This window comes from Anoplophora glabripennis, unplaced genomic scaffold, assembly GCF_000390285.2.
Source record: "Anoplophora glabripennis isolate ALB-LARVAE unplaced genomic scaffold, Agla_2.0 scaffold11, whole genome shotgun sequence".
NCBI lineage: Eukaryota > Metazoa > Arthropoda > Insecta > Coleoptera > Cerambycidae > Anoplophora > Anoplophora glabripennis.
Window position 1 is genome coordinate 197,860 of NW_019416496.1, and position 23,470 is coordinate 221,329.

Genomic DNA, 23,470 nt, shown 5'->3' on the forward strand with positions numbered 1-23,470 from the left:
GAGAGGTTAATTCAACCAAGTATTTCCATTTTTTTTTTTACCGTTACCTTGTGGGGTCGTCCGATTTGGGGATTGTTAGCGCACCGCGTGTTAATAACGTCCCTGATCAAGTGTTTCTGACCGTTGTAGGTGGTTAAGATGGTGATTTTATTAGCCGGGTATCCGATAAGTCTCATAAAAGCGAAAACCGACACGCAGTATTCCGCCTCGGCTAAATTCTAAAATTTAAATGGTTTTATTGCAGAATCAGGTTGACGAATATAACAACGCACCTGGAAAAAGTAAGGGGATGGTTCAGATTCCCCGACCCCGTTGAGATCCTGGACGTCGATTATTTGGAAATCGTACTCGAAGCCGGGATTCGCCAGTTGGTATTCGGGCCAAGTCTCGACATGTTTCAAGTTGCCCAAATTGTTGTACCTCCATTTGTAGAGGTTGCAAATGCTGGAAGGATAAATATTGGCAGCTTAAAGCTCTTTTACAAACGCAAAAGAGCTTTAAAAATTGGTAAATACCAATTTTAGCTCAATTTGGCGCAGAAGATAAAAAATTTAGAGCGATCAAGAATCGAAAAGTTGAATAACAGAGACAAGCATGAGTAACGTAATTAACAAGAGTCTAGAAACAACCAAATTCACTTTGATTTGGGGCTTTTATTAAAAGTTCTTTCTCGTCGATATAGAAGCTGGTAGCATTCTTGGTCGCACTAAATGACGTCACAATCCGTTTTTTATCACGTTTTGATCACGTGACAAAATGTAAACATCTATAATTAAAGAAATAACTATTTTTAGTGCTGTTAGTCGATTATAAATTACACATTTATGCAGTCTTGAAAAAAATTAAAGGGGGAGAGTCAATTAGGCCGGTTTTTGTCCCCTTTCATTTTTGGCCAAAAAAAAAGAAGAACAGACCATTTTAAGGTTGCTTCAAGGTCATTTCAAGATCAAATTGAGAAAAAGTGGAGTAATTAAGACCAACCACATGTTACATAGGATTTTGTGGTCGCCGAGTTCCATCCGAGGTCAGTTTGTCTGCATCAGGTTATTTGAAGGTCGTCTCAAGGTCATTTGAAGGTCAAGTTGAGAAAAGCCAATCAGTTAAGTCTAACCGCCTGTTATACACGTATTTGGAGTTCCTGAGTTCAAATTTGAGGTCAGTTCATCTGTCTCAGGTCATTTTAAGGTCATTTGAAAGTTAATTTATGGAATAAATCCTGGAATCAATTACCATTCTTATAGTCGTTGAGTTTGAATTCAAGGTCCATTTATACGTAAGTATTAATAAAGGTTCAAAGTTATTCCAAGGTTGATTTGATTTCCAAGGACTTCTGGTAGGGTCAGTGAGAGACGATTTCGATCGAAGCTAAAATTGTTGATGCAAAAAATATGTTCTCAAAATCATTCGAGTTTAAACAGAGCTACGCAAGGTTTAGGAAGATCTGAATGAGCAAATGAGAGATCTTTTACCTCAAAAACTACTTATTTGATACAAAAATGACCTGTACAAAGGTCGACGTGTAAGGTTCCAAATCAGTGACCTCTTGACCTAAAACTTTGCCAATCCTCCTTGCCTTCCGTTCATATTAAGCTAATCGACACAAATAAAGTAGTGGAGGACTATATCGCCATATAAGTCGACCTTGGGTTCAAACTCTGAGATTTCAAAAAAGTAATCGATTTCTGTTTTTTTTATTTGATCTTTAACTGGCCTTGAAATAACCCTCAAATGACCTGATGCAGACAAACTGACCACTTTTTCTCAATTTGACCTCTAATTGACCTTGATTTTGACTAGGAAGAAGGGGTGAGGTCCCGTTTGGGGTGAAATCGATATAAATAACAAAAAAAAGTTTTTCTTTTTTTGGCCAAAAATGAAGAGGGATGAAACCGGGCTAAATAACCCTTCTCCTTTTCATGCAAGTTAGTCTCTTGTCGAATTTAAGTCGAGATCAACAGCACTTTCACCGGGCAGAAAACATAATATCAATGCCGCACGCTGTTCTCGAAAATCAACCATTTTAAACAATCGAAAAAATCAAAATAGTCGTCACAAAAAACTGTCTCAGAGTCTCCTTACAACCGCCTCAAGCCACACCAGTTGACAGAGTGACTCAAGAGGAGTTACATATTACCCATCTAGCGGGAGAAACCCGAACTACAAGAGCGGCGCGCGCAGCGAATTTCGTCCGGTTAAATATTTCAGTCAACACAAATTATCGAAAGTTAAGAGTTTCAAGTAGGTAGCGTCGTCCTTCGGGGAAATTTAGCAATATTTTTTTAACAAGTTCACTTAGAGTCGGGGCCATGTGACAGTCATCTGTTGCGTCTAGGAGGCGCCAGCGTAGAAACCCATATGTTTAATAACGCGCGAAATCACGAGAAGAGCGTAGAGGTTCCAGAGTAGCATTAAATCAAATTGTTAAATTAATAGTAATTGGAAAAGAAAGTAACAGATAAAGTAGCTGGTTTTTTGACGGATTTTCCAAGCTATAAGAGTAGATTAAATGAGATCGACTAATCCGTCCCGTATTTGCTACACGGAGTCGCTAGAGGAAGGCTAGGGTTACTTGTAAGTCACAATTATTTATATAAATGTAAATTCAGTCCATTAGACAATTATTAACATGGCATAGTTATGCCAAAGCGTCCCGACATTCAGGGTTCCCGCCATTAAGATAAGAACTTCTGGACCCATGAAATGGGCGTGTCGAAGCGAGGTGTCGAATTCGGGAAAGATCTCGAAAAAGTCAGTTCTTCCTTAGGCTTCACATTGCGCAGTCGACTTAATATTAGAGTCTCGGGCTAATTAATTAAATTTAATAATGGACAAAGTTTTTTCCAAATTTTGCTATGAAGCGCGCATTTCCTGAATCTCGGTACGCTGTCGCGTGTCAATAAATTAATTAATAATTAATTCGAGCCGTTGTGTTGTTATTTTGTTTGATTGTTTTGTTTATTGTTATTAAAACCCTTTCTGGAAGTTTTGGTGTTCCCTTTTGTTTCTCTCAACTTCAGTGTCACCCTATATAGCCAGCCACTGCCACTGGATTACATTCTACGTAAGCAATAGAGAGTAAGTGCTTGAAATTCATTCTCTGAACATACAACATTTCTAAGTTCCCACGTATTAATTAAAGTATAATGATAATTATAAACTCCCTTTCGAGAATTAAATAGTAAACTCATTTGAAATCCAGACTCGTTATGATAATGGTCGTAACGATATATAGATAGATAAAGAAATAACCCCTCAGGTTATAAAATTTAGAAGAATTTATGCATGTACCAATTGGTCGATTTCTTGGACAAATATCGAAAATCGTAAGTAAAACACATTCAAACCGATAAAAGTTTAGTCAATTGCAACAAATTATTTCAAAATTAGGAAAAAAATCGCTAAATAAAGAAAACAAACTGACCTTGGCCTAGCACGTCCTTGCCCGTCGAGGTCGATCGTGGGCACTCCTAACCTCACCAACCTCGTGAACAAGCTCTGCTCCATATTCGAGTACTTTTGGAAAGCCATGTTCTTAATCACGGGAGGTAACTGGTGGTGGTCTCCTATCATAATCCAACGTTTCAACCGATTGAAGCCATCCTGGGGATTCTGAAGTAGCAGCGGGATGAAGGTTTCGATCTCCAGGATCTGAGCGGACTCCTCCATGAGGATGTTGTCATACTTAAAACCTGTGACGAAGTTCGAAAGTAAAAAAAAATTTTTTCAATTTTACCGGAAAAATGTACCTATTTCAACCAATTCCTTTCGCTTTAACGCAGCATGAGTGCAGGTCATCGCGATAATCTTCGCTTCCTTCACCAGTAGGTACTTCGATCTGTCTAAGCCAGATCTCAGTAGTTCAAACGCTCTAAACTCTTCAAGTTCCTTAAATATGTGATCTATATATCTAAAACAACTTTCGGCCATTTCCAAGTCTTCCTCGAACGACTTGCCTTTGAAAAGAGGCTGCGGGGCATTCTCGAAAAATTGGTGGAACGGAAATTCTTTAGATATATCACTTATGGGCACTTCCTGTGGGTGGGAAAAGGATAGTTTTCATTAAAATTGCCACTCAGTAGAAGACTTTCTGCTTTAATATCTTGTTAAAAATGGAACCCACGTGAATAAAATTAAAAAACCACATTATTGAAGAAAACGGTACTTATAAATTATAGCGCAATTATGAGATTAGAATACTATGACGGTTTCAAAGAAGGACTAGACAATAAACGGCGACCTTGTGCCAAATCATCGCACACATAAATCTAGAAACGATTCGCACACATAAGGAGCATCAGCTTCTTGCACACGTGCCAATTACGTAGACCAATCCCCGTGTTACTTTATCAGCCAAATTCAAAGAATTAAAAAAAACCGCTAATGATACGGACGAAAAAAAAACCTATTACACGATTGTTTTTTTCCTAAATGTAATGCTCTTCATTAACCAATTTTTAAAGATATTCTACGAAAACCGTAAAAAGTCGAGTAATTTTACCAAAATCTGATACATTGGACATATGCCTCACCTTTCCGCTCTTCGGCTTGACAACGCTGAGGAAATGCTCCCACCTGGAGAGGATCTGGTACAAATAAAAGTACCCAGCCGTCTCGCACGTATACGCAACGTCCCCCTCGACGTTGATCGACTTCTGCAGCTTCTCCACCTCCATCAGTAGATCCAGACGTTTGGCGAGGACGTAGTTCACCCTCCCGTACCTACTGAAATCCTTTTCGGTTTCCAGGGCCTCCTCTCCGTGCCCCAAACGCAACAGGTGACGTTCGTCGATGTCCAGCGCGACGATTTTGTCGAAGAGCTGGTTCAGGGCCTGATTCGAGTGGGTCACTATGAGGGTGCGCTGGTTGGGAAAGTTGTGGTATATGTTGGAGATGATCTGGACGGCCACGTCCGTTTTGCCTGTACCCGGGGGACCCACCACCAGCGTTAAGCCGGGCTGCATCCCGGATTTGATGGCTTCTACTTGGGTCGGCGTGAAGTGGATCATATTTCTATATAAAAAGACGCGAAACAATGGATGATTATCAGTCAAGTTTTAATTACATACAGACTGATTTATATACAGGGTGATTCAGTCATAATATCATTAAATTTTAAGAGCAGATAGAGAAAAATGAGTATACGATGGCGTGATTAAAAAAAAATTAAATGCTTATTTAAGCTGAAAAAACAAAATATTTTCAAATCATTACTTAACCCCCTTTTCAGGCTGCTACTGACCTGCTGACGTCAGCTGGCTACGATATGAACAAGACGCCCTAGATGCAATGTTGCCATATTTATATATTTTCGCTCATACAAAGACAATAAATAAACGGTTTGCTCACGTCAGCCAATAATAATTTAAAATGCTATAAATTATTTTTTATAATAATGCAATCAACATATTAAATTGTGATTGTTGTCCAACCTCGAGGAGGTCTGAGCATGTCTTGCCAAAAATCAGTTTTTATTATCATAAAGTTAATTTTTTAATTTGCTGTAAGCCTTCGGGTTTACAGAAATGCAGCCCAATTAAACGATCGCCACATACTCCTGCCTCGGAAAGCTAAACCGAATAGTGTGCGGGTTTTTATCTCACTAAATGTGACTATTATGGCTGCAAAGGAATTAGCTCCGTTTCATTTTAAATAAAATCTAATATTGAAGTTGTAAAACTCCAACAGCTCAAATAATTTAAATTTTATTTCATAACCAATTCAATTTCATTTCAGAAATAATGATAATATTGACTGTAAGTAATAGAAGATAAAAAAACAATCGGACGGAGACAAATAAACAACTCTGTAATTGTTTCCGACCTAGGCTAACCTTCTAATTTGCACGTGCTCTATAGTCTAGGAGCCAGATAGGGTTCCGTTCAGAGTGCTACGGCTACAAACAACTTATCTTAACTATTTTGACCTCTTGAATCCAAAAAATTTGGTCGTAAAGCCTGAAAGTGGTCAGTTTAATTGTTATCAACAAATTACATGTTGTAATGGCTGTAAAAAGTTTATTTTTATAGCTAGTACACGGAACTCTATCTGGCTCCTAGACTAATACGAACTGTAGTAGGATCGTATTCCATGTAAAGTAGAGTAAAAAGTTGTCGGTCTTTTATCAAAGGAAAATCGTGTTATCAAATTTAATGTAATGCATAGGGATTGTTGTTTTCGAATGTACGGTTATTACAATTTATCATTTTTAATATTATTAACGTTTTCACGTTTTATAATTTATTATGTTAAATAATACAGTTTTAGTATTTTAATTTANGGGGGACCCACCACCAGCGTTAAGCCGGGCTGCATCCCGGATTTGATGGCCTCTACTTGGGTCGGCGTGAAGTGGATCATATTTCTATACAAAAAGGCGCGAAACAATGGATGATTACCAGTCAATTTTTAATTATTTTACAGACCGATTTATATACAGGGTGATTCAGTCATGATATCATTGATTTTAAGAGCAGATAGAGAAAAATTAGTATAATACGATGGCGTGATTAAAAAAAAATTAAATGCATATTTAAGCTGAAAAAAAATATTTTCAAATCATTACTTACTTACTTTCAGGCTGTTGCCGGTTGACGTCAGCAGGCTACGATATGAACAAGGCGCCCTAGATGCAATGTTGTCATATTTATATATTTTCGCTCATATAAAGACAATAAATAAACGGTTTACTCACATCAGCCAATAATAATTTAAAATGCTATAATTTATTTTTTATAATTATGCAATCAATATATTAAATTGTTATTGTTGCCCAGCCAGAACCTCGAGGAGGTCTGAGCATGCCTTGCCAAAAATCAGTTTTTATTAACATCATAATGTTAATTTTTTAATTTAGCCCAATTAAAAGATCGCCACATACTCCTGCCCATACATTGACACCGAATCTCCTCTGAAAGCTAAACCGACGAGTAGAGTGTGGGTTTTCATCTGACCAAATGGCTGAAAAGAAATTAGCTCTGTTTCACTTTAAATAAAATTTAATATTGAACTCCAACAGCTCAAATAATTTAAATTTCATTTCATAACCATTTCAATTTCATTACAGAAATAATGACATAAAAAACAACACTCACTAGATAAATTATAAAGAGAGGGTGAAATGTATGTAGTATTTAAATATTGACTGTAAGTAATAGAAGATAAAAAACAATCGGACGGAGACAAATAAACAACTCTGTAATTGTTTCCGACCTAGGCTAACCTGTTTCTAGGTCACTAACCTTCTAAAATTTGCACGTGCTCTATAGTCTAGAAGCCAGATAGGGTTCCGTTCAGAGTGCTACGGCTACAAACAACTTATCTTAACTATTTTGACCTCTTGAATCCAAAAAATTTGGTCGCAAAGCCTGAAAGTGGTCAGTTTAATTGTTATCAACAAATTAAATGTTGTAATGGCTGTAAAAAGTTTATTTTTATAGTTAGTACACGAAACCCTATCTGGCTCCTAGACTAATACGAACTGTAGTAGGATCGTATTCCATGTAGAGTAAAAAGTTGTCGGTCTTTTATCAAAGGAAAATCGTGTTATCAAATTTAATGTAATGAATAGGGACGATTGTTTTCGAATGTACGGCTATCACAATTTATCACTTTTAATATTATTAACGTTTTCACGTTTTATAATTTATTATGTTAAATAATACAGTTTTAGTATTTATTTATTATTCAACATGCAGTTACATAATAAACGTAAACTTTGGTGTAACCTAGGTAGGTACTTATTGTTTTTGAGAAAATAATGTTCTTTACCTGTTTAAAATGCCAGCTTGAGTAAAACAGCATACATCCGTCCAGAGCACTCTGTTAATAAAGTTGGGTCCTGCTGCAATTCGATTTAGGAACCAATTGCAAAATTCAAAACGATTGGGGAAATCAGCTGGTTCTAAAGCTTGAATTTTTTGAAAATGGGACGGGTTGAGTGAATTCTCGCGCAATATCCGCCAAACTTTGGTTTGTGATATCTCCAATCGTCTTGAAATTGTTCTTGTGGAAATTGTACGCTACTCCTCGACCACATTTAAAACAGCCTCTATCACATTTAAGTCATTTTGTCGATGTCTCATGCACGTTCTCTGCGCGGTATGATAGAACCCGTCTCACGAAGACTTGTACAATTGTCCGCGGGCTTGGGAAGTTCTGTCGATCAGGGAAACGCCTGCGATATTCAATTGCAGCGGGAGTTGCGTTCTGTACACACTCTCCGTATAAAATCACCATATCCACATATTCGGCATTCGTATACAAAGCCATCACGACTGACACTTTAAACAATTGGAAATAGACTAAACCAACGGTTTCGTGTGTCTGTGTCTTTCCAATCCACATCCCCTCTCCATCTTTAGGATGTGATGTTCATTACTTTGCGGGAAAAATGCGGGAGATATTGAGGGCAGTATTTTTAGAATGGTTTTGTAACCGTGTGTAGTATATTTTGTATATTCGGGTATTTAGTGTGCCGACTCTTTTTATTTGATAAAATACGGTGTGCCTACAAACCTCCGCTTTATTTATTTTCTTTTAACGGAAGTTGACTTCGAGAAGTCAGGCTTGTTAAAACATTTTGCACTAAGTTTGTACAATTATTAAAATGATTTATAATAAAATGCAGCATGATCCTTTATTTACTTGCATTTTATTGGTTTCGTACATATGTATCCGTAAGCGGATTAAGTAAATGTGAACCACAGATTATAATGTGAACTTGGCAACGCTGTTCGCTTCAGCTAACGATTTGTTCGTGACATACGTTACAACATTTTCCGAGCATGTGGGCATCTGGCAGGGCCGCCCTCTTAGCGGGAGTTAGGGGTCGATTTCCTTCATTTTTAAGTCGAGTAAAAACTTCTTTTCTGATTTTCTGTCTTTATTAAGCCTTCCGAATACGTGGTTAAAATTAATGACATTATGACTGAATCGCCCTGTATATATAGGTATATAAGAGAAAAACGCGGCCACCGTCTTTTTGTACACGATATCAAAGGTAGAAATAGACGCTCGTAACAAGAAAAGCTTTCCAAGTGCGCGTGCGCGAAGGCTAAACATATTGGAACACTATACGAAATGAACGGCACTTTACAAATAAATAAAGTCAGTTTTTAATTAATAAATGTGCTCGGATTGTTTTGAAACTTTACAGGTGACCCCTTTACATGACAAACCTTTAAAGTATTACTGGATTCTAATAAATCACCCTGTGAGGATGCGAAAATACTTACTTCTTTGGTTCGTTAAAGAGGTAAGGCCCTCTCCTGGGAATAACGTGAGGCTCGACGACGATAACCTTCTTTACGTCCTCTTCACCTTCCTTCCCCAGATCCTCGAACGTCAACCCGAAAGGTCTGACCAGCTTCTTGGGATCGTCGGTCTTCACCTTGATCTCGTACTGCGGAAAGCACGACCTCAAATGGTCCATGTCGATGAAGGTGTCGTTGAAATCCACCGTAGGAATCTGATTCGGCATCTTCGTGTAATGCGCAGCGCTCGGATCACCGTAACCCAGAATTATGTCCTGCAGCCATTCCGGTACGACGCATTCCGTGTTCATCAGCTCCCTTATGGTCTCTAGCACGGCCTTGAAGTTGTTCTCTTTGGGTTTCCTTCGCATCAGGACGTTGAAGTTCTCGTAAACGTCCTCCTTGCCCTGATTGGTGCTGTTCATGTCGTCTCGGTATTGGTTGCAGTCCAACCAGACGCGGTAGGTTCTCTGGTCGCCCGGTAGTACCGGTCTGGGTTCGGGACCGTCCTCTATAACCCTGCCGTTACTGTCTAGCATGCCTTCTATTTCGCAACCCCTGATGTACTGTAATCCCACTTGGGGGATGAAGGGTTCTTTGATGTTGTACTTCGTGCCTAAGGAAAGAAATTGTGTAAGGGTCGCGTCGACAGATGAAGATACCTTTACCGTGGCCTACTTTATAACATTTATTAAAAAAGTTAAAAATTCTAAACAAAATATAGTAACTATGTCTTTTTTCGCATTCAGCCACTTCATCTGCCGAATTGGTGGGAATCTTTTAAAATTAATCCACGGTAAAAATAAAAACCAATAAAATTGAACCGCAAATGATACGCATGAAATAAAAAATATTACACGTGAAATGTAGTTCTACAGGGCTGGAAAATCCACATGGCCTTTACATGAGAGCGACAAAGTAAAGTAAAGAAATCCATGCGATAGACAAGGATGGCTACAGTGAAGACGTTTCATAATCTGAATAGTCATCGCCTGTTTCGGGTTAGAAATGGCAGTGACTATTCAGATTATGAAACGTCTTCAATGTAACCATCCTTGTCTATCGCACGGACATACTTTATCGCTCTCACGTTACGGCCGATGTACCATGGGGACTTTCCGAACCTGTATATTTGAGAAAAGAAACGTACGATATTCTAAAGATGAAAGGTAGACTCTGTATAAATATGACCCCAATCAAAGTTACTTATTGATTATCAGATATTCAAGGTGTCCCATTTTAATGTACCAGACCGTAAGTCAATTATCAAGGTCAACTTTAATTTTTTAAATGGAAACTCATATTTTTTTTATTTAAGATTCGTATTCTGCGGGAAAAAATACATAACTTTTGTATGAAACATTTTTCTTGAAGTCTTCTTGTAACAAAAATATAGGTTTCCATTTAAAAAATCAAAGTTGACCTTGATAGCTGATTTTAAGATTAATTTCAAGATCATAGCAATTTGATCCTTCCGAAACCCGACAACTTTTGTTGGAAATATTTTTCACCATCCGGCTTATTTCTCGAGATATTAGCATGAGAATTAAAATGGAGAAGTAAAAGTACTGCACACTCTGGAGAGGACGAAGCATTTTCAAAAAATGCTTCAAACAAAAGTTACGTATTTTTTCCGCAGAATACGAATCTGCAATAAAAAAGATGGGTTTTGTACAAAACCATACTTATCGTATCAACTTCGACGTCACCTGTTACATGGGTGTTGTACAATAATGAAAACGTAATATTGACAGTTGGTAGAAGGAAGCGCAAAAACAAACGCTTAGGTGGGGAATTCTGGAAGGAAGCCTAAATAGTTGAAGTGAGAACAGTGTGGAGATGGGAGTAAGACGATCGGCGGGCAGTGTGGCAAAATAGTGAAAAATCAAAGTGTTTAACCCGTATTAATTAGCAGGAAATTATTCTCTAAGTACTTTATTGTTAATTGTTCTATGTAATCGTATGATTGTGATGGTTATAGATGTTTCATGATAATAATTCTTTGTATGTTTAGCTTCCATTGCTTTATGTTCAAGGGCATATATTTTTCTAAAGTAAAATTGTTACAATTTTTATTAACGATTGCTCATTATTTATTATATGTTAAAATGTATATACATTGGCGTGACTGCCCAGATATTGCAACAACAACTTCTTTGTTTCACATTTAACTTGTTTTGTCATGATTACATTGTTCGAAAAACAAATAATAAAGCATTTCTTGTGCTCACTTTATGTCATACGCATATAAGAGCCTTGTTGAATTTACCAACATTTTCGACCGAGAGGAATAAATCTGTAAAGAGAATAATTAAAATACAAAAAAGAATTGATAAACAGATCTTTCGAAATCTCAACTCTGGATTGCCTCCCGTATCGGACTCCAGTACTTTCCGGCCTTGCCGGCTAACTAACACCAAACCTCTTCAGTTTTACTTGGAAGTGTGTATGTCTAATTCGAGTCACGTGACATTTAGTGAGATATTAAATAAGCCGGGTGTTATTTATCATTAGCAAAGGATCTTAATTTATGCCTTTTGTTAGCGGTTGTTTTGTATTTATGTTTGGGTAGTTAGAGCAACGATCGTGGGTTTCTCTGCCATGCTCTTTCTCCACAGGAGCTCTAGGTGAGTCTGGCACTCTCATTTTATGTTAAATGGTTGTTAATGTTTCTGTTGTTCATTCTATTTGTCATGTTTGATTTGAAGACTGTTGTACGTAAATAATAAAGTTGTATTTACTCTGCTTTTGTTCTATAAAATTAAACAATACTTCCCCTTTTTAAAGTTAGTAGCCAACGCCTTTCGGTCAATTAAAAATGGATGTATACAACGTAGGTATTCCTTATGACGATCACATATTTTTGGCCACAACTACGTTTATTTTTTTTCGATCGAACCCGGGGTTGTTATACTACAGTTTCCATTTAAAAAATGAAGGTTGATCTTAAAATGACCTTCATAATTGACTTCAAGGTCAAATTTAAGGTCACCATAATTTGACCTCCTCGAAACCTGATAACTTTTGTTCGAAATATTTTTTTATTAGAGTCGAATTAAAAATGGGTCACTTTGTATAAAAATATACAAAGGTAGGTTTTTAGATAATAAACATTGATAACAAAAATGGTAAAACAATTTCAAAATGAAGCAGATAATAATAATAATAATTATACGATTTTTAATTTGTCTGCTTTTTTCAGCGTGCGACTTTTGGTTACGCAAAAAATAGTTTGAAACAAATAGTCCTTGACTGGTTCTTTTAGGCAGTAGTTTTTCAACCTTTATGCTACTGAAATGTACTTAAGTCCATCCTGTATATCTCACAAAGGCGTTCATGGATAATGGGATTAGCACTATCAATTTCTTATCGATATTACTCATGTGGCATAAATATCGTATTTACAATAAACATTATCTAATCTGGATCTATAAATTTAACAATGTAAGCATTATCGAGAGCATTCAACCACTTGGACTTTTAACTAATCGTTTTATCGTTTCTGGAAATTTAATAATTCCACTAACTCTAGACACCGAAATAAAAAGAGAAGTAAACCGTAAACGACATTCACTCACCTATAGGATTCGGCGGCTTCACGGTAATCAAAAAGCAGACGTCGTGTTTCCGTAGATTCTCCCATTCCCCCTTAATCTCCGGCCTTACGGCCAGATTGACCGTCACGTCAGCCCTGACCCTGCTAGGTCTCTTCTCCCCTATATTCGGCTTAGCCACCTCCACCACCGCGAAGTTTATGATCGGCTGGGCCATTCTAGCCCATCCGCCCCAGTAAACGCCGCCATCTTCTGCTTTCCTAACGCAAAGTTAATAATAATGATAAATTTTTTGAATTGCGCGCCAACGGACATATTTCGTGACACGCGGTTGGCAGCAGCGCGTTGCACATAACCTCCTCTGTAAGCACATGTTCTTGGATTGTTGACATCTCGTTTAGTTTTCGTGATATTGTTATTTGAGTGCAGTGTTTAAGTATTGATGACGATTTTTGAAATGTACGATTTTCTGGAACGTTCCAGATTTTGAAACAACCTTACGGAGATGATCCCTGGCTCGTACGTAAAGTTACGAATGGTTTTCACGATTTAAAAGTGGTCGCCGGTCAGTTGAAGATAATTCTCGACCAGAAGGGTCTTCAACTTCAACTGATGGCTCCAGTGTTCAGAAAGTCAAAGACCTGGTGCGTGCAAATCGCCGATTTGACTGTCAGAGAAACTGCAGAAGAGGTTAGCATCTTAATTGGGTCATGTCATGAAATTTTGACCGAAAAAATTAACATGCATCGAGTTGCATTTATTCCTAGTTTGATGACCGAACAACAAAAAGATAGTCGTGTGGACGTTTGTCGGCAACTTCTTGAACAACCCAATGAAGATGAAACATTCATTCAAAGGAACATAACGGGAGATGAAAGCTAGGTTTACGGTTACGACATAGAGACACAATTTCAGTCATCACAATGGACTGGCAAATGATCTCCAAGCCCCAAGAAAGCATGTCAGTCTCGATTCAATGTCAAAGTGATGCTCACTGTTTTTTTAGACTTTAATGGAATTGTGCTTTTGAATACTTGCCTCAAGGTGATACAGTGAACCGTGTGTGCAATCAAGGCGATTTACAACGGTTAGAGACCAAACAAAGAGACAAAAAAAGAAAAAAGATCAGAGTTGTGGCGAAACACCTTATGGTTCTTGCACCATGACAATATGTCCGCATACTCAGTTTGTCAATTAGTTATCTGCCAAAAATCAGATTACTGTCCTTCCTCACCCGCCAGACCTGGCTCCTTGCGATTTATTCTTATTTCCAGAATTAATATCAAGAATGTATAAAATTAATGATAAAGTTTAAAATAATAAGGTTAGGTTATCTTCTGGTATGACACGCACATGACACATGACACGCACATACATGCCCGGACACTACAACACTGTTGCCAGCCTGTGGCACTTTTCTCCAGTCTTAGGAATTTTGTGTCAGCAACATTAAAATCTGCACATTTTCAATTTAAAAGCATTGTAAATAATATTAGACCGATCGAAATAACTCATTTAGAGGAAAAAAAAGAAAATTGTTACCTGGAATTTTATAAGTGGAAATGGTAAAAGGGCTTATAATAAATGAAAAAAAAAAAAAATGCGCGAGCATGGGCGGCGGAGGGTTGATTTGAGAGGTTGAAAAGTTATGAAAAATTGTATCATTAGGATTTCTGGTGAAAGTTGAGGTCAAACAAAAAAGTATTAATACAAAAGTTGTAGATTATACAAAAATCTACAACTTTTGTAGGGGGGTCACTTTTTAACATAACCTCAAAATTTTCGAGGAAAATGCGAAAAACAGATCTTTCTGATTTTTTGTTTTTATTTCTCATTTCCGCAAAAATAATTTAATTTTGACGAAACTTGGTGAAAGTATATCTTTCTGTGATTTATCTGATCTGTGTCTTAAATAACCATAATTTTTTTTAGATAAAAAAATTAAGGTTTCCGAGATATTAATTTTTTTCGGTCTGTAACACTACTTCAAAGAAAAATTCTACTTAGAAAAATTAATGTTCTGCTGGTGACCATTTTTTCGTTTTGACATATACTTTTCGGTGAAATAAAAAAATCTGTAATCACAGTTCAAAAACATGCTCAAAAATGCAAAAAAATGACGCAGCAATACATTTTTTAGTAATTGTTGATAATTTGTTTAAATTGAAAAAAAATCAACAACTGATTACACCATTCAATTGTACGGAAAAAATACAAAAAAAACTGTCCCATTTTCCAAAATTTTATTTTTGTACAGTATTGCTATAAACAAGTCGAATAGTGAATAAATAAAATAATTAATAATTTTTTTTTACGTAGGATCGATTAGTGTACTTATTTTTTTAAATTTTGATGAATTCATAGATATACAGTGTGTCCAAGATAAAGATGGGATAGCATTAGGAACTACGAAACGGTAAGAGATACGGGGTGGCTCAGATTAGAAAAAAGTTGTGTTTTTTTATACCTAATTTTAAAATAAATTACATATTTATAATGCCACTTTTCTCGATCTATACAATGGCGTCAACATTTTTGCAATCCGACGTTTCGTCTTCGAGGGGCCATCATCGGGTTAATTTTTTTTAAACACGTCGCTACTATTTTTATGACAAAATCTAGTAATTTTTAATTCTGAATTAGAGGATATTAGTATTATAATAGCTTAAATAGTTTTTAGCTTATTTTAGCTATCATTTCAAATTTTTCTTGAGTACGGCTCTGAACGCTTTCAAAATATCTGTTGGATGAAGTCATAATAGTATAAAAGTTAATACCGCACAAAATATCCAACAATTTTTTTACTACTATTAGCAATACTAATTAGAAATAATAAAATATTTCATAAATTCGTATTATTTTTTTATTAGGTACAACTTTTTAAATTATTGATTAAAAAAAATTGTTGGATATTTCGTATTGTATTGACTTTTATTCTCTCCTCTCTCTCTCTCTCTCTCTCCTCCAATAGATACAGTTATTTTGAAAGCGTTCAGAGCCGTACTCAGGAAAAATTTTAAATGATAGGTAAAAACCTTTTTAAGCGATTACAATAGTAATATCATTCAGAATTAATAGCAGCAACATATTTAAAAAAATTAATCTGATGATGGTCCCTCGAAGACGAAACGTCGGATTGCAAAAATGTTGACGGCATTGGATAGAGAGAAAAAAGTGGCAATGTAAAATTGCAATTTATTTAAAATTCGTTTTCAAATAAAGCCAGAAAAAAATAAAAGGATTTTGCAAAATTTCGGGTTTTCGGATTTCGCGTCAACAGTAGATTTTGCAGTTAATACTTTGTATTGTTGAAATCTCAAATAATTCAGAGATAATTTATCATTTGTGCATTTGTAATTCGACTTAGATGTTTATAGCAATACTGTACAAAAATAAAGTTTTGGGTCAAACAATGAGACACAGTTTTTTTCCGTAGAATTGAATGGTGTAATCGGTTTTTGAATGTTTTTTAATTTAAACAAATTATCAACAATAACTGAAAAAATTTTTTTATTTTTTTTTTTTGCATTTTTGAGCATGTTTTTGAACCGTGATTACAGATTTTTTTATTTCACCAAAAATTAAATGTCAAAACGAAAAAAATGATTAACGGCAAAACTCTGTAAGATGATTTTTCTAAGTAGAATTTTTCTTTGAAAAAAAAAGTATTCAGGCCGAAAAAAATGAAAATCAGAAACTTCTTGATTTTTTTATCTAAAAAAATGTGTGGTTATTTAAGACACAAAAAGGTATACTTTCACCAAGTTTCGTTAAAATTAAATCATTTTTGGAAATGAGAAATAAAAAACGAAAAATCAGAATAAAACCTGTTTTTCGCATTTTTCTCGGAAATTTTGAGGTCATGTTAAAAAGTGACTTCTACAAAAGTTGTAGATTTTTACAAGTTCTACAACTTTTGTATAGGATACTTTTTTGTTTGACCTCAACTTTCGCCAGAAATCCCAATGATACAATTTTTCTAACCCCCAAATCAACCCTCCGCCGCCCCTGTTCACGCATTTATTTTTTTTAGGTTTACCATAAGCCCTTTTACTATTTCCACTTATAGTAGTCCAGGTAACAATTTTTTTTTCTCCAAGTGTAATTTGGTTGGACTATACAGGGTGTCTCATAATTAGCTGCCAACCCTGAACAGGCCGATTCTACAAAAAAAACTAAGTAAAAAAGTTCATATGAACATGGGTCCGGAAATGCTTCCTAAGGGCACAGGGATCCATTGAAGAGGGAGGAATGGAAATCATTTTTTTGCAATATCTCTCAATCGCGTTGTGATAAATGAATGAAATTTGGTATACACAGCTAAATTTTGATGAGCAATTTGATGGACTAATCCATTTATTTCCACAAGGTCCATTGGGGTGGGTACGGGGGGGCCCTTGGTACTTTGCGTGTGTAACTTTTTCATCTTTGACTTTTTAACAAATTGGACAGCAAATTCCGTTTTCCCGAACTGTTTTACGTTAAAAAGGTACTCTTGTTTCAAATCGTTATCTTTAACGGTTTCTGAGAAAATCGCTCTTGAATTAATCCCACTTTGGTCAATTTCATAGTAATTTAAACAAAAAATAATAATAATAATTTTCCTTTCCTCTCTTTTCCATTTAAAGGATTAATTTTTATTTAATTTAATTTTTTATTATTATTTTTTTATTAAAATTAGATTAAATTTAAACAAAAAAATTTTTTTTGTTTAAATTACTATGAAATTGACCAAAGTGGGATTAATTCAAGAGCGATTTTCTCAGAAACCGTTAAAGATAACGATTTGAAACAAGAGTACCTTTTTAACGTAAAACAGTTCGGGAAAACGGAATTTGCTGTCCAATTTGTTAAAAAGTCAAAGATGAAAAAGTTACACACGCAAAGTACCAAGGGCCCCCCCGTACCCACCCCAATGGACCTTGTGGAAATAAATGGATTAGTCCATCAAATTGCTCATCAAAATTTAGCTGTGTATACCAAATTTCATTCATTTATCACAACGCGATTGAGAGATATTGCAAAAAAATGATTTCCATTCCTCCCTCTTCAATGGGTCCCTGTGCCCTTAGGAAGCATTTCCGGACCCATGTTCATACGAACTTTTTTACTTAGTTTTGATCATAGAATTGGCCTGTTCAGGGTTGGCAGCTAATTATGAGACACACTGTATTGATTTATACAATAAACAAACACAGCGCAGAAGTTTCTGATTGGAGAAAAGTTTAGACTTTAACCACCTACTTATTTATTCCAAGTATTACTAGTTTAAATAAAACACCTACGTAACATGTTATGTTATTTTGCGATATCTGGCATATGAATAAGATCTAGAACTCAACGAAGCTGCTATTATTACGTCAACTTACCAAGGACAAAGTCGGCTTATGGCATCCTCGATATCTTGCCTGATCTCATCTGAAAACAATGGCGTTAGCAAACTGTCACTGATAAAGAAACAAACTCACAAGTGGACTCTAATCTGAAGAGATTAAAATTCCTCAGGAGGTAGTCTTGAAGGGTCAAAAATTGCAGATTCAGCTTGGGGAGTGCCAGGCAACCTTCCCCGGAAAAATAAGCGGTCGGCACCACGTTTTCGTCCCAGATTATGTCTTCCGTCGGATACAGTGGCATCTCATTCAGGGCTTCCAATTGAGATGCTCGCCTTTCATGACGAAAAATCTATGAAGGAACTTTATTACACGAATTTGCTTTTTAGAACAGATACTAACCAGTAACTCCCTCAAGAAAATTTCATCTAATCGACACCAGTTGAATTCTTCCTCTTTCTCTGGAGGTGGCACGAGATTTAAATAGGTAGCGATGAGCCTAAGCTTTTCTTGGCTAAAATAAGGCATGAAATTAAAAAGACCGACGAGAATATTCTATAACGTAGAGCTTACGTAAGGGGAGCGAAATGTTTTTCCAAGCTTTTTCTTGTATCGACACTGGCTACGTTGGCCAAAGCGAAATTCCTCAAGTCTGGAAACTTGGAAAAAGCCGCTTTCTGAAATGAAATTTATAGAAACTTTGTTCCGCATAAATCGATGTAAATATTTACCTGCAGGGAAGTAATGTTGGAATAATGGATTTGCGTCATGTCGTGATCTGTAAGGGGATCGCCGGATTCGTCGCTGATCTCGAATCTCGTGTAGAATTTCAGCATGTCCAGAAGCTGGAACAGGAAAAGAAGTAGCGTCTTTACAAAAAGAAATCAAAGAATGAATATATATAAATACAATGTTATATTGTCTGATAAAACAGGAATAAATCTTTGATTAAACCTAAAGTTGCACAAATATAGTTGGGAAGTGTACGCCCACTGGCCAGAGATACCAGAGTCGACATTCGATCACGCTTGGTGGTGACTCCGTCAATTCTCGGGGACTGCTCTTGTATATGGATTGATCCCGATTTGTACAATTCATAACTGTTGACTTCCTCATCATGGAATCTAGCTTTTATAACGAGCGTTCAAATAAAAACGTGGTAGAAGTTGACTCTGACACATTGGACGTAGGGAGTAGCTTATAGCGACCAACTTAACCTCACTTTGAAAAATTTTGTACTCAACAACGCCGGGAAATTGATTTTGAAATTCTATGAAACATTCCTCAATAGAATACTTCCATATTCCATCAATCTTGCGTCCATTTCTAAAGTAGGACTCTTATGATAAACACTTTTTGTTCTTGAGAAAACACCATTTTAAACGCTTTTTAAAACGAAAATATGAAAATATTCAAATTGATAGCGGCGATATAGCGCTTTGACAGATGACGTTTAAGTTCATTTGCTATACGCTACGCCCTACGACCAAATTTTCAGAACCAACTTGACCACGTTTTTATTTGAACGCTCGTTATTAGATTTATGCAAGGCAACTCGTTCTTGTGCCGCGGCATTCTCAGTGTTTACGCGAAAATGGGATACAATTTTCAACGTCTCGTGAATGTTATCATGTTCTAGCAACATCATTTGGCTCTCCGGATATTGTCTGTTTTGGCTTGGGACGCTTGGAACATATTGCGGCTCTAGACAGTTTAAGCGGTTGGATTTGTAACATAGTTGAAAATTTCGATCAGCGTTTTCTGCTTCACAGAAGTGGTCATCTAGTTGACTTCGAATAAAACAATCTGCTCGAGATGAATTTGAGTAAGTCTCTATGATTTCTCATTACCGAGATGTAAGCCAATTTTTGGAGGGAGAAATTCTAATGGTACTTAATCCCTTCTAGAAAAATTGTCGGATTTTGTTTTAATACTATTATCGCAGGAAATACTAATCTCGCTATTAATTAGACGAATAATAATCATATAACGGACATACCAGACTTAATTAAAATCTGTTGTTTCGGTTTACATCAGCTAAGTAATTAAAAAGACAGAAATAGTATAATTAATTAGAAGTCTGGAAATAAGGATTTTTCCGTACGTGTATGAAGTCATGCAAGAACGGAAAAATACACGGACGTAATAACAATATTTTTATTATACTAATGCAAAAAATTACAGAATTACTTTTTGACAGACTGTATTTAGGAGAAAAATGGTCGTATCGGGAATTAAAAAAAAAGCATTTTAAAGCTCTAAGATTCTTTCGGTCGAAATATTTTAGTAGCTACGGTTATCATGCAATTCTAAAAAATAGCACGACAAAAATTTTTTTTTTCTGACTTCACGGACTTCAGTTAAGCCATTGATGGACCATATAGCTTGTTTATTAAGCTTCTATTTCCTTTTTTTTTAATTTAGATATTTTTTCATCAAATTATCGAACTTTTAATGGAAAAGGATCCTTTTGTCTTCAATCATCGATATCTCTGCGACAAATGGTCGCTACACCAGGAAAATTAGCGAAAATAAAAGAGAAACTCGAAAAAATTCCTATCCGCGAGATTATTGTAAAATTGCCCAAAGGAACATAATACAAGACATGTAAAAAATTTTATTAGCTAACTTTTCTATTTAAACAAATAAGTGAGGAAAATAGTTTTTTCACTTTGTAGGGAAAACCATCAATTTTAGCGAAAAGTGACTCTCGGACAGCTTGTAGGGAATAACATTATCTACAAAATGAGACTTGTTAAATTAAAATCGGCTAATAAACAAAAAAGTTATTGCAAAAAACAAGAAGTGCCCATTTTTTAATTTGTTTATAACAATCGCATTTATTGTTAAAATTTTATAAAACCTATGACAAGTTGAGGGCTTTATCATACTTTAAAAGTATGCCAAAAATGGGCGCTGTAGGTGCAATAGTTTTCGCACAATTCCACAATTCAATTTGTTTATAACGGAGGCTCCAAAAGTTATGAACATTAAGCCTCTGTACAGGTGGTAATTTTCAACCAAACATATCAACGTTTTTTTGACATTAACAATCTCAAATTGTGCATTAAAAAACCGTGTGTTTATCGCTTATAAACAATTTGAATAAAATTGTTGCTATTTATGCTACATCACTGAAAATAGATGCAATGAATAGCTGGCAAAAAAATACAATGTTTAAATAGAAAAGTTAGGTATTAAAATTGTTTGATTCACGAGATGAGAGATGTCTTGTATTATGTTCCTTTAGACAATCTTACAATAATCTCGCGGATAGGACTTTTTTCGAGTAAAATTTTTTTTTGCTTGGCTTATCGCACAGATAATTTTAAGGGTAGTTTCGAAAACTGAAATAAATTTCCTATAACATGCTACCGCAACTTTTCGGAAAAAAATTTTTTTTCGTCTTTTACACGAATTTTAAAAAACAGAAAAAAATTGATAATTTATGTTTTTTTTTAGAAAATTGACGGCTAAATTAGAAATATTCACGAACTGATGATGTTAAATATGATTTTTGCAGTTCGATATATCCAAAAGAACCCTGTGAAGTTTCATGTCGATCTAGCGAACAGTTTCTTTGTTTCAAACAGTCAAAAAAAAATTAAGGGTCACTTTTTTTAGCTTAAACACTTTATAATCATGATTAAAATGGGGAAAAACATTTTTTTGAAGTTTTCTCACATTTTTACAGCAAAAAGTTTAAATTGAAAAAAAAAATGTTCGAAACATTTTCGGAAATTTTTGAAGTTTTTTGTTTGTTTTCTTCCGGACCTTGAAGAAAACAAAATCCAATTGTTTCTAGCACGATTCGGCTTTTCCATCCTATGCTTCCGTTCAACAACTTTTAATTAAATTAAAATTAAAGTTCATGACCCAAACCAGATTTCGACCCCGATTCATACCATTTTTTAAGACAAATTTGTAATTAATGTTTGTGCACTCTGTAATCACTTAAAAAACAGTTTTTTTCAAAACTACCCTTTTTCTTTGAAAAAAACTTAAAAAATTTTTTGTATCAATTTAAACGTGATTTGCGGTAAAAATGTGAGAATACTTAAAAAAAAAATCCCATTTTAATAATCATTATGTGTTTAAGCTCAAAAAATGTGACCCTTTATTTTTTTTCAAAAAGTTTGTTTGAAACAAAGAAATGGTTCGTTTATTTATTTATTTGTAAGTCATACTTAACATTAGTCATTTCGTGAATATTTCTAATTTAGCCGTCAATTTTCTAAAAATCAAAAATACCCTTTTTCTCCTGTTTTTTTTAAATTCGTGTAAAAGATGAAAAAAATTTCCGTAATGTTGCTACAGCAGGTTATAGGAAATTTATTCCAGTTTTCGAAACTGCCCCTCAATTCTCTTTTCTATTAAAAAGAAATTGAAGCTGAATAAACAAGCTATCTGGTTCATGCAATGGCTTAGCTAAAAAAAATTTTTCCAAGTCCGTCCAAAATTATTTATAGGATTGCAGCTCCTAAAAAATTTCGACCGAAAGATCTAAAACCTAGAATCTTAGAGCTTCGAAATGCTTTGTTTTAATTCCCGATACGACCATTTTTCCCCTAAATACAGTCTGTCAAAAATCACGTAAAAATTTCGGAAATTCCTCTGACCCTTTAGTTTTTTGCATTAGTTAACATAAAAAAAGACATACGAAGGAAACTTGGAACATTTTTATTTTCATAACAATTATAGGAATTAAAAAAAACCATGTAAAGTAAGAATATTGAAAATTAACTAACAAACTATTAGTTTATAGCTCCAACTAATAATGTTTTTACTTTGAATTGTTATTATTAATGGTTATATTTATTGTGTAATTCGTATTATTGCACAGGATTTCATTTAGTGAAACTGCAGTTTCTTCTTCTGCTACATTGGAAGAACGCCATCCTTCGTGCCTTTTCAGAGTGAGTAAATCAGCGCCGATTCCCATCAACATGGTTGCCGAAGAACGTCAAAAAATATTACAGAAATGTATCTAAATATTCAAACATTTACGAATTAAAATACAACATTTAGTTTACTTTGCTGTATATTTCTATTTTAAAGCCATATGTTCGATATTTTTATTTAGCGCACGGAAATAATCAGAGACCGAGAAAACTGATGAAAATAAGGTGTTTTCAAAGAAGTATAATAAAAAAGGAGTTATTTTATTGTTTTTACGACTCGAAGCTTTTAAAAATTTTAAATATTCTATGAAAAGGATGCAATTTGAGATGTTGTAGATTTGTGAAATCACGTTAAAACCTGTTACTTAAACCTTATTCCGCAATCAACCATATATATTAACATGTATAAGTTCTTCATAAATACACGCAAAAGG

The 23,470-nt window shown here is 35.2% G+C and overlaps 1 protein-coding gene across 2 annotated transcripts in view; it reads right to left on the reverse strand.

The window, feature by feature from the left end:
• Positions 1-23,470, reverse strand: part of LOC108907965 (intron-binding protein aquarius) — a 94,184-nt gene that overhangs the window by 3,840 nt on the left and 66,874 nt on the right. Inside the window, exons 6-18 of one of the 2 annotated variants that reach the window (XM_023454738.1) lie at positions 18,867-18,980; positions 18,709-18,812; positions 18,538-18,649; positions 18,274-18,487; positions 18,175-18,223; positions 12,830-13,065; positions 9,234-9,867; positions 6,292-6,361; positions 4,530-4,940; positions 3,747-4,032; positions 3,422-3,689; positions 273-444; positions 48-218 (exon numbers count right to left, since the gene is read on the reverse strand). In XM_023454738.1, the coding sequence (XP_023310506.1) occupies positions 48-218; positions 273-444; positions 3,422-3,689; positions 3,747-4,032; positions 4,530-4,940; positions 6,292-6,361; positions 9,234-9,867; positions 12,830-13,065; positions 18,175-18,223; positions 18,274-18,487; positions 18,538-18,649; positions 18,709-18,812; positions 18,867-18,980 (2,841 nt within the window). Of the gene's footprint in view, positions 1-47; positions 219-272; positions 445-3,421; positions 3,690-3,746; positions 4,033-4,529; positions 5,011-6,291; positions 6,362-9,233; positions 9,868-12,829; positions 13,066-18,174; positions 18,224-18,273; positions 18,488-18,537; positions 18,650-18,708; positions 18,813-18,866; positions 18,981-23,470 lie in introns of both variants that reach the window. The other variant, XM_018711852.1, reaches the window with a different exon arrangement.